This window comes from Nicotiana sylvestris, chromosome 7 (genome assembly GCF_000393655.2).
Source record: "Nicotiana sylvestris chromosome 7, ASM39365v2, whole genome shotgun sequence".
In the NCBI taxonomy this organism is placed as follows: domain Eukaryota; kingdom Viridiplantae; phylum Streptophyta; class Magnoliopsida; order Solanales; family Solanaceae; genus Nicotiana; species Nicotiana sylvestris.
Window position 1 is genome coordinate 122454360 of NC_091063.1, and position 12229 is coordinate 122466588.

Here is a 12229-nt window from a genome sequence, read left to right on the forward strand (position 1 = left end):
AATTAGAAAGTACCACGTTAGTGAATTGCTATAAGAAGCGGCTATTATTATGAGATAAAAGGTATGACAGTTCCCCTTCAAATGATGTGAATATGTTTAGGCCAAAGGTTTATAATCTGAAGTGATTTTGAAGTATATAGAAAGTTTGGGGGTTAGATATTCCCATTTCGTTTAAGATATATGAACTTTCCCTAAGTGTGATATATGTACATAGTTATAAAAGAAGAAGATAGTATACGACCCCACAATAGGGTCGGATGATGAGGGAAGTTAGAATAACCTTATGCTTCATTTTAGTTATTCAAAGCAGAACATGAACACATGACGCTAGCAGGTAGTTAGTAACAAAATAGTGAGTATGTTTGAGTAGATACAGTGAATTAGCACTTTCAGCAGAGCTAGTAGAGGTACAATTTGATTCACTTAGCCAAGTTAACTCTAGTGAGTGGATGACAGTTTGAAATACCGAACATGTGTTAGAACCGAAAGAGTTTAAGTTAAACTCGAAGTACAGTAGAAGAAAGGGAAATCAACTAGGTAGTGAGAGAGCAAACTACAGAAGAATTGCCTTTAAGAATTATCGAAAAGGGGTCTTCCCAAGATTGACAGTGTGAGCAGAGTTAAATCATTAAGATTGTGTATGATAGTTGTGAATACATTAGCTATTCATTTATGTAGTTAATATAGTTTTCCTAGTAAGAAAGATTTCTCAGAAGTTAGTTGGAAGATGAGTCGTCATTGACGTAGAGTGCAAAGAATTACAGAAAAGAAGGAAAGTTATTTGGGCCCCAACAAAAGAAAAAAGGAAGGATCTGCAAGTATAAGACCTTTGGTCTAAGGGGTGATGTGAAGACCATCAGTAAGTCCAGATGGAGATTTGAAACTCGAATAGTTAGCATGGGATATGGAAAAAAAATTAGTTCGGTAATAAGGGAAAATTGTATAATTATCAAAAGGATTATGTCTAGCATGTGCAAGAAACACAAAGTGAGTAGAATGATCACCGAGCTTAGTTATTGATGATAAACTGATCACGGAAAAGCTATAAAATCATGCCTATTTATGTGTCACGAGGGTAGTGCCATTGCACGAGACTCTAGTCTTCGGAGTACTGGTCAAAGACTTAGTTCACAACAATTCTATTAGTGTTTTCAGGAAGTGCTTAAGAAGATAATCAAGTGTGGGAAGTATAACTCATGATCGAGGTAGATAAGACAACTCTGGTGAAAGAAGTTCACCGCTTAGCCTAGCTAGGAGTTCAATTTGCGTACTTCAAAGATAGTAGAGTTGTTGTCTAGAATATGACTTGTCCCCCCTTATTAGGCGAAGTGAAGGAGAAATAGTTGAAGATCCCTACTTGTTGTAGCTGAAAGAGGGGATTCACAGGCATATAATGATAGATTTGGAATAAGGGGGAGATGATAGTGCTTTGAGGTACCACGACAGATTGTGTGTTCGAGATATAGATGAACTTAAAGAGTGATCATGCTAGAAGCCCAGAATTTCAGGTATTCTATTTACTCAGGTACCACAAAGATGTATCATGATCTTAAGGAGGTTTATTGGTGGAACGATATGAAAAAGAATAGAGTAGACTTCGTGGCTATGTGTCCAAATTGTCAGCAGGTGAAAGTCGATCACCAGAGACCTGGCGGTTTAACTTAGAATATAAAAATTCCCGTTTGGAAATGGGAAATGATAAACATGGACTTCATAACAGGTCTACCTTGCTCGTTTCGGAAGCATGACTCGATTTGGGGGATTATAGACCAACCTACCAAGTCAGCTCACTTCTTGCTAGTGAAGACTACAGATTCGGCCGAGGATTATGCCAAGTTGTATATCAAAACAATTGTCCGATTGCATGGGACTCCTTTGTCCATTATCTCAGATGGTGGTACTTAGTTCACAACAAACTTTTGGAAATCCTTTCCGAAGGGATTGGGCACAAGGGTGAACCTCAACACCGCTTTTCATCCTCAAACAGATGGCTAGGCAGAGCGCACCATTCAGACTTTTGAGGATATGTTGAGGGCGTATGTTATTGATTTTAAAGGTAATTAGGACGGTCATCTACCTCTCATTGAGTTTGCTTATAATAACAACTATCACTCTAGTATCAAAATGGCACCGTATGAAGCTCTGTATGGGCGAAGGTATAGATCACCAATTGGTTGGTTTGAAGTCAGAGAAGCGGAGTTGATGAGACCAAATTTGGTCTATCAGACTATAGAGAAAGTTAAGTTGATTCAAGAGCGTTTGAAGAAGGCTCAGGCCGCCAAAAGTCCTATTCGAATGTGCGACATAGAGACCTAGAATTTCAAGTTGATAATTGGTTGTTTCTGAAAGTTTTGTCCGTGAAAGGCTCTATGAGATTTGAAAAGAAGAGGAAGCATAGTCCCTGCTATGTTGGGCCATATAAAATCTTGTGAAGGATCGGTCAATTAGCTTATGAGTTGGAGTTAGCACCAGAGTTAGCAGTGGTACAACCAGTATTTCACATGTCATGTTATAACATTCAAGTTTCCAGCACTCTAATACTCATGCCAGTTCAGTACTCAGATAGTCATGTCAGTTTAGTACTCAGACACTCATGTCAGTTCAGTACTTAGATACTCATATCAGTTCAGTACTCAAATACTCATGTCGGCTCAATACTCAACTACTCATGGTATTCCAATTCTTAGACATTCATGCTAGCTTAGTACTCTGATATTGATGTTAGTTCAATACTCGAATATTCGTGCCAGTTTAATATTCATATATCCATGTTAGTTCAGTATTTACGTATCCATGGCAAACCAATATTCAGTTAATGTGGTGGTCATTCAGTTCACTATCTCAAAAGTTTAGTAGTCATGTATTCATTGAGTTTAGTATATAAGTGTTTATGAAAGTTCATGTTTCCACCAGACCCGTTTAAGGTCCGGAGTTAGCAGAAGTTATAGTCAGGACAATCATTCGAGGACAAATGATCCCAAAGGGGAGATAATGTAACACCCCACACATTCGGATTAGGTATGAATGAGTTAAAGGAGTAGTAAGGTTATATTTTGGACATATGATGTCCCATCGGGATGATTATGAGTCAAAATAGTTATTTCAAAATCAAGATGGAAAGTGAGGTGCATAAGATTTGACAAAATCAACTAAGTTCGCAGAAGGTCCGTGTTCCAGCAGGTTTTAGTGAAAATATGTAAGGAATTTGGGAAAACGCAAAGCATTAAAATATTAGGCCTTTGAAATATCTTTCCAATGATATATTGTGGAGCCCAAACGGAGCTCTGTGTAAAATGTTATATCGATTTTACAGAATAATGTGTAACCACTGCGGTCCTGCCGCGTTTTTACCGTGACCGTGGTGGTGAGGCAGTGTCCCAGCGATTTACCGCGATCGCACCAACTGGGACACGATGGCCAACTTGGGAAGTTATTTTATTAGCCCTATTTCGTCCCCCACAGCCCCAAAACATAAAAACTTGCTCTAGAAAGGGAAGCTCTCAAAAACCTAACTCCTTAAAGGTCCCTCCACCACCCAAGGTAAGTTCTAATGGTGATTCTAAGTTAATTTTAATTTTCCAACATCTTATTAACATGGGTAAACCCTCCATATCATTAGATATTCGATGGGACATCATTGTTGAGAGAAGGAACCTTAGAACTCGAATTCAAGGGGATTGAACTTCAAAAAGGTAACGTCTTCACCCTCTAATTGATTCTAGCATTGGGTTAATGATTATAGACTCTAGTTTATGAGATATAAGTTGATGGGTTTGATAGAAAAACATTAACGGTTATAGGTTTAGAGTGTTAATTGTTAATTATTAGTTAAGGGTGTTGTTTACCTTATGAGTGATAAAGAATAATGTTGATTATAATCATTTGAGACTTTAGAATTTATTTAGGAGCAAAAGAATGAGTTATTGGGTGTAAAAACACCATTAATAAGGACTATGAAATTTTATGCCACCAAGTATTTGAGAAAATGCCTAAGTGACCAAAACATGAGTATTATTGCTAATATGGAATCCCTTTGACTTGTATTGATATAGATTGAAGTTGAAAAGGTTGGCGAATGTTGTATTACGCTCAAAAGCAGGAAGTTAAGGTATGTGAGGCTAACTCTCTATGTTTTGGAATGATAATGATTCTCCCTACACTACATTTCTTTTACGACGTATCTATTGCTTCAGAAATATAGTTAAGCCTAGTTCCTTAAATAGTTGTAGAACTTCTATTCTCTAGTTTCATAACTCGTTCATGACTTTCATTCTAAACGTTGTGAGCTCAGTTCGTATTCGTTATAGACTTGGGATTGATGTCCCTAAGTCTCAGTATAGCTTACTCAGCATATCATAAACAGTTGAAGTTTCAGTGTTCATAATCAGTTCAAGAATACATATCTCATTCTAGTCCTATCTAGTTTTCCAATATCATGTAACTCATCGTGATTTAGTATTTCACTATTATGTATTGCAGTATGATTCTCAATTGCTAATTTTAAATCCCCGATTGTCGAAAACCTATATTTGGGCCTGAGGCCGCAGTTAATCCTTTATGCATATTTGGGCCTGAGGCCGTAGTTAATGCTTATCTTTGGGTCTAAGGCCGCAGTTATGTATACGTATACTTAGGCCCGAGGCCGTAGTTGTGCACACACACATATATATATATATATATATATATATATATATATATATATATATATATATATTGGGCCTGAGGCCGCAATTTAATATTAAGATAAACAGGTTGTTCATCATTCAGAAGAGGGAGTATTCATATCCTTACTTCCTTTCAGTTCAATTATTAGTTACCGTTCAGTTATCTGTTATCATATCAGTTACTCCCTCCGTTTCATATTATATGAGGTAGTTTGACTTAGCACGGAGTTTAAGAAAAAATAAGAAGACTTTTAAAATTTGTGGTCTTAAAATCTTAAGTGTTAAAAAGTTTATGGGGCCATGACATTTGTGTGGCTATAAAAGCTTCTCATTAAGGGTAAATGGGTAAAATGAAAGAGATTAAAGTTGAATTATTTCCAAATTTAGAAAGTGTCATTTATCTTGGAACAGACTAAAAAGGAAAGTACCTCATTTAATATGAAACGGAGGAAGTACCAGTTATCAGTTATTAGTTCAGTTATCAGTTATCATTTCAATTTTAGTTTCAATAGTTATTATTTCAGTTATAAATTATAAATTCTCAGTTATCAGCTTAGTTTTAGTTTCAGCATTTATAATTCTTTCTTTCAGTTGCTTTATATACCAATACAATTCAAATGTACTGACATCCCTTTTGCCCGGGGCATGCATCTCAGAATGCAGGTAACGATTTACAGGTTCATGATTCTGAGCGCTAGGATTCTCGTACAAGCTATTTGGTGATCCCCAGTTCTTTCGGGGCATTATCATTACTATAGTCTTTAGTATTTTCAGACAGTTAGTGTTTAAAGTACTTCATTAGAGGCTTCATAGACTAGAGTAATAGTTAGACAGAGTCTCAAGTTTTTCATGTTAAGCTATATTTGCTACAAATATGTTTCAGAAATTGTATTAGTATTTCCGTACTTTGATTTGTATCATTCAGACTTTCAGTATATTAGGATGTGCTAGTTTATCTTCCACATTCAGTATGTTATGATATCACATGTTGATTCAGCCAGCTAGTTGGTTCGCTCGATCACATGTAGTCATGCACCTAGTGCCATGTTATGTCCAGGCCCAGGTTCGGGACGTGACATTCATGGTTTTGTATTTTTGATTTATGTGGAAAGAAATAAAATAAAAAAGACAAATTAGAATAAAGACTTTCTTACTTTCTACATAGAGGATACAAAAGTGTCATTAGTAGGAAAAAAGAAGGGGAAGATAAGTAATATTAAAGAAAGAGAGAATGACGCAAAATCATAATATCGATTTTTTTAAGAGAAATGAACGGGAAAATCGAGGGGAAAAAGGAAGGAAAAAAATTCTGAATTGGTTCTTTTAACAAAGGAAGTTTGTCCTTCCTATTCAAATAGTAAGAGGAAGATTGTCGGGCTTTTATATATAGTTATTCTAACTTTTAAATAGTTGTGAAAATAGCAAGTCTCACGTTGTCACTCGCTCGGTTTCGACTTCGGCTTTGGTTTCAGTTTGATTTATTGATAAATTTTTGGATCAAATTTTTATTATTTTTCCTAATATTATTTGCGCGAGGAAGCGTACCTCCTCGGAGGGGACTCAAAAGAAGAGAGTGAAAGAAACATCAACTGAACCGGCCACAGTGATGATGAAGAGACCACCCTTTAAAGAAGAAAAAAATCTTCATCAGCTCAAATCGAATTCTCGGCCGGGAGAGATTCAAACTCCCACACTAGAGGACGTCCAAGAACTCTGGGAGAAATGGACATAGTAAAAAATGCTTCATCCCGTTTTGGAATCCCTACATTTTATTCTGGTCAAAAGAGTTCAATTCCTGACCTCCCTCAATTGCCAACTTCTGAGTCGATAACAACTTCTTCTCCATCTACAGTAGCCGCTTCTTCTCCACCCGCCCTAGCTAAACAAGTAGGAAATGCCCTTACTCCACGGTCGCCCGGCCATGGGAACTTGGAAAATATTTATTCGGCACCCTCTCAAGACCCTCATGGAAAACAAAGTGCATTCATTCGATTTCGAAGGAGTGCCGTATACTTTCAAAATTGGTGGAGCTTGTTAAATTATCTGAAGCTGATAGCCTCAAAAACGGATTAGAGAAAAATGGACTCTCTTTCTAGGGAATGCCGTAATAAGTGTCGCGCCCCTTTTTTCCCTACGCGGAGAGAAGGTCTGGGTTCCGACGTTCATGGGGGTAATAATTCATTTCCTTTTGGGATTTGGATATTTGAAGAGTCGCCATCTAACGGATTATGGTGCGTTAGGGCACCTGGAGTGATTAACTCTTAGACTTATTTGCATTACCAGAGATTTAGGGTAAGGACTCGAAATAACCTTGAGGGGAAGGTGTTAGGCACCCCTTTTGGTCCATAATGGTAGGTCCCGGCCGAACTTATACTATGTGAATTAGTCATTTTAGCAAATAAATAATTTTAACACGTTCTTGCAAGTAAAGACATGTTTTGACATTCTAAGTACATGTATGGTTCAAGTAATGAAAACCAGGGAAAATGTCTGAATATATGTAAAGAGAAGCAAATTCATTTAAAACATATAGGAGTTGGGAAAAGAGGGGTCCTAGGTTGATTAGCCTATAGGATCACTCCACACAATGCCCGGTAAACACTCCCCAATGAGGGGCTACACATGACATTAGCGCGTAGTCATCATATCCTTACTACCCAATTCTCTCCCCTTGATCATAACTAAAATGTTCTAGTAGCTCTGAAAAATGTCCTATGCCTGCACTACCCGTCCCTTTCTCGTGGCCTTGGAAGTATTTTAGGACCCCTACTTTTGGACAGTTCTAGACCATCCTAAGGTATTTTAAAGGAGAAAAGTCTAAGCGTCAACCAAAATAATTAGGACTGCACATAAAGAAGGAACAAGTAATGGCTCATATTTTTACCTCCACAAGCAGAACAAATAAATGCACATCTCAAACAATTGTTTCAGGTATTTAATAAAACTTAGAACATGATGTCTAGGTGAGCAGGAAGCATACAACATGAATTAGGACCAAGTGGCAAAGACCTATTAGCTTGCCTATTGATTTTAGACCTATTAAATCTGGGCAGTCTCAAATAACAAAGTGCAGTTTTATAGTTGCAGAATTTTAATCGCCCTATAGGCTTGCCTAAGCGCATAACAGTGACGTCCTAAAAGCATGGTATCTATATTGATTAGGAATACAATAAAACAGTAAAATAATTTTTAAACGACAGCTTGGGATCCTATAGGCATGCTTTCTAGCAGTATTAGTTTAAGACAGCGTTTGAAAAACTTATTAAAGAAACAGACAGATTAATTGAACCAATTCAGAATGAACAAACATGAATTAAACTGATTTATTTAACTAAACTGGTTTTAAGTTCTATAGGCATGATTTCTATTAGAGCTTATTTTAATTCCTATAGGCATGGTATCTAATTATAAGGCTGATTTTAACCATATAGGCATGATCTCTATTATTAATGCCATTTAGATCCTATAGGCATGGTTTCTATTATTGTGGAAGGAAAGCAAACATGGCAAATACATTGAATCAACACAACCCTATAGGCATGATATCTACCCAATTTACCCAACATATATATAACTACCTACCTTTTTCACTAATCACCCCAATGTTATTTACAATAATTATTACAAACCAATGAATTAAATAAAAATACATGAATAAACAAGAGTTAATCTATAAGGAGCCTGCAGTAGGCCCAAATGACTTCCCAAGCCTCCAATAGCCTCAAATGCCAAAGTTCCATAGCCAATTTCATGCATAGGTGTGTCAGAGTTCCCTAAGGACCTCAAAGATCCCGGGAAGTACTCACACCTAGACCTTTTCTCAAATGGTAACTGATTTAGGGGCAGTGTGGAAAGGCCAACTCTGACATGCTAGAGTTCAGAGAGATCTCAAGGATCTCAAGGCAGTACACATATCAGAGAGGTAGAACCTAGTATTCTAAGAGGTAGTGGAAGTGCATAATAGTTGAAAGATTTTAATAGAAAGGCCTTAAGACTGAAAAGAACTTTTGAAAACCATTAGTGCTGAAACAGTTTGAGGAAAAATGTGAAGCAAATAATTGGCAATCAGAACCAAGTCATAGGACAAGTTTCAGGAACAACTTTCACACAAAGGGAATAGGGGTTGGGAACATATATAGTATCTCTTAATGAAGCATACAACGACAAGACATAGGAAGTTTTGAGGGGGTTCTACATATGCAGCAAAGATCACAACAGAAACATGCATCACACAGCTAAAGTTACTTTAAAGGTATTGACTGACTTAGTAGGAATGAAACAGAATAGGCAAGGACTTAAATGAGCATGCTGGGCAAGTATCAACAATGAAGGTATGCTCATTATATAGAAGCAGAGTTTAGGAAACACAGTATTTAGGCAAAACATATGCAGACATGCTAAACAAAGCAAGCAAGTAAAGTGGAAACCTACTCATCATAGGTTTGAATGAGCAATATTAAACATGCTTGGATAAGCAGTAGACAGAAACATGAACAGACTTAAGCCATATGAACTAAAGCAGTAAGTAAACACATAGGTTTGATTCTTAAAAATTAATCAGAAGCATACCTAATTAAGGAATGGAATGCACAAGATGTAAGAAAAGTAGTGTGCAACTTCCAGCCTTAGCTTGCAGCCGGCAAGAATGGCAAAGATCACAAGTAGCAAAGAGAGCAGAAAGAGAGCCATTTAGAGTGTAAAAGAGTAGTGGTTTTTGAACTATTGTTCATTGTTCAGAACTAAAAATAAGAGGGGGTTTATGTAGTAATCAAAAGCTTAATAAATAAGGTAAGAGATCAATTAAGTAGCAAATTAGGGAAGTCACATATAAATCAGCAAGTCCTTCCCTTAATCAAGGGACAATCAAATCAACGGTAAAGCATGCTAGGTATTTAAGGAAAAGAATCAAGTAAGGCTTGGGTATAGAGTAGGTAATTAGGGGTAAATGAATAGAAGTTTCAATTAAGAAAACAAATCAGTAAGAATCAGCAAACTACAAACAAGGCAAGGGAAAATTAATTAAGGCAGGAAATTCAATCAAATCGAGTAAAGAGGTATGAATCGAAAGTTTAAGGGAAAGTGTTCAAATTAAACCAAGAAATAAGGAATTCAGAATAATCAAGGGTTCAATCAAAGAGAAAGTCATGAAAGAGTCATCAATTTTAGCATAAAAATAAGGCGAGACATGAAAATGATCTGTACAAATCTCAAGGCGAGTCAGCAATCTCAAGGTTGCTGTAAAACTCACATGAAACAAGTCTAGATCCTCTCAGATCTGTACAGATCTAAGAGGTTCAGAAAAAGAAATTAGGGTTTCGAAGAGAACGACACAGAGGTGAAGAAACATATTGAGAAACCCATAGATCGTAGTCAATATAGGACGATCTTACTCGAGATCACACTGGAATGGCCTGAAACAAGCGAGAGAAGAACCATAGATGCAAGTCCACTAGACCTGGTCCCTTGAGGGCCTTGGAGATGGCAAGATTAACGTGAGGGAGGCCATTGGAGGCCTGAGGTGGTGGTGAGAGATCATCGTAGACAACCATGGACGAGGGTCAGTGAGGTTTGGTTAGGGTTAGGTTTGAGAGCGTTTGAGAGTAGAGAGGGGTTTCAGGGCGACGAGTAGTGTTGAATGGTAGGGTTTGGGGGGGGGGTTGGGTTTATTTTAGGAAGGGTCGTTTGTGGCCGTTGATCTTTATGATCAACGACTGAAATTAAAGGGTATTGGGGGCCGTATCGGGTCTTCAGGGTTTGGGCTGGGTAATTTAATTGGGGATTGGGTGAATTGGGGCTGAAATTGAAAATAAAATAGGCTTGATTTGTAAATAGCCATTTAATACTATATAGTTTATAAAAAATAATAAATGATTTCTAAAAAAATACTTTCGTATACTAAAATAATTTAAAATAGTTGTTTAACATTTTAAAAATATAAAAGACTATTTTATGCATCAATAATGCATTTATGCATTAGTAGGGCTGTTATTGCAAAGATGTGCAATTTAGCCTAAAAATATAAATATAATTACAAAAAATACACTAAAAATGTTTAAACACTATTTTGGTAATAATAAAGAATTTATATGACTAAATCACCACAAAAATAATTTGAAATATAATTATTAGGAATTTTATAAATAAAAAGAGAAAGAATAAATCAATTTGGGGCTTTTAAAAATTATAGAAAAATTATAAAAATGCTTATGCATGCTTATAACTACGTATGTGCTATTTTGAAAGTATATATATGTATTAAAAAATATGAGAAGAATAGGGTATCGACAATAAGTAATAGCATGCAATGCTCAGCGAAGGTAACAATCTGACTTCTTTCTATCTTCTTTCAATTTATACTTTGCAATGATAACTTTAGTTCTCCACTTTTTCAGGCCAACCTTCTTACCTCTGAGGACCTGAAAAGGTTGATTTTGGACAAGCAAGAGCTTGCTTCAGAACGAGATCAACTTTTAGCCAACCTAAATTAGCTTGCCGAGCGCCTCCCGGTGTTGGGGCAAGAACTGCTCAAATGGAAGATCTTGAGGCCCGAATACAGCAGTCCAAGCAAGATATCATGGTCCACAACCAAGAAGCCGCTCAATTACATGGAGACCTCAAGGATGCAAAGGCTAAGTGGCCCGAAGTCCATGACGTTGTAACTGCTGCCGAGTGTAAGTCCATCTTCATGGAACATGTTAAAAATTTGGAGGCTAAATTGTTCTCCAAAACCGAGAAGTCCCATGTTGCCGAGGAGAGGAGAGCAAAAATTGAAGAAAGACTCAAAAGATTCATGGAGCAGAATCGACTTCACTTAACCACCAACATTGAGCACGATTCCAAAATCAGCACAACAAAAGCTAAAAATGAAAAGCTCCAATCCAAGATTTATAAGATCCGAGAAAAACTCCAAGACCAAGAAGATTCCTCCGTCTTCGAGAAAACCTACACCATATATCATACGAAGATGAATACTTTGGAGGAGGCCAAAGAAGGCATTGCCAACATTAATGATTGTATTGCCAAGGCCTAGGAACTGGAGATAACTGCTCGTGAGAACCTTTCTGCTCGGCCCGCTGCATATGATTCTTCGAATACTAACTTTGAGTATTCAGGAACCAAAAGAGAAACAAAAGAACACGAAGACCTTGAACCAAAAATGGGACAACCTTTTCGCAATAGAGAAAGCAAAGACTGTCCCCTCCCTTCCTGTTTTGCTGGCGAGAACTAATGTATAAATTTTTCTTTACATTTTTAAGTTTGGAATTTTAAATAATAAAGAAACCCTTTGCTTAAGTATTGTGCAAAAATTTCTTTTTACTTAACCGACAAAGCTTCGCGAATATTTTCTCATCCGATAGCTTTTGGTTCTGGGCATAAATACTTCCGGAATCCGCCCTTCACTATGAGGGTTTCATAAGAGAGGGCCCTTATGTTTACGATGCTCTTGAAGATAAAGTCTCATATTCATTCCGGTACAAGCATTTGAAGTTTTTGTTAACTTTCAAACGATAAAATAAATTAACTTATCATTCAGATAAGAAATAAGATAAAAATAAAAGAACTTT

The 12229-nt window shown here is 36.8% G+C and overlaps 1 protein-coding gene across 1 annotated transcript; it reads left to right on the forward strand.

Annotated features, from left to right (window-relative positions):
* Positions 1-11193: 11193 nt before the first annotated feature.
* On the forward strand, positions 11194-11694 carry LOC138873713 (uncharacterized). The gene has a single exon (XM_070152189.1). It carries the CDS (start codon positions 11194-11196, stop codon positions 11692-11694), a length of 501 nt encoding a protein of 166 aa, XP_070008290.1.
* The last annotated feature ends 535 nt before the right edge of the window (positions 11695-12229 follow it).

Excerpts from the sequence above, each read along its gene's own strand:
- LOC138873713 (XM_070152189.1), top strand. The coding sequence starts at position 11,194 with ATGGAAGATCTTGAGGCCCGAATACAGCAGTCCAAGCAAGATATCATG.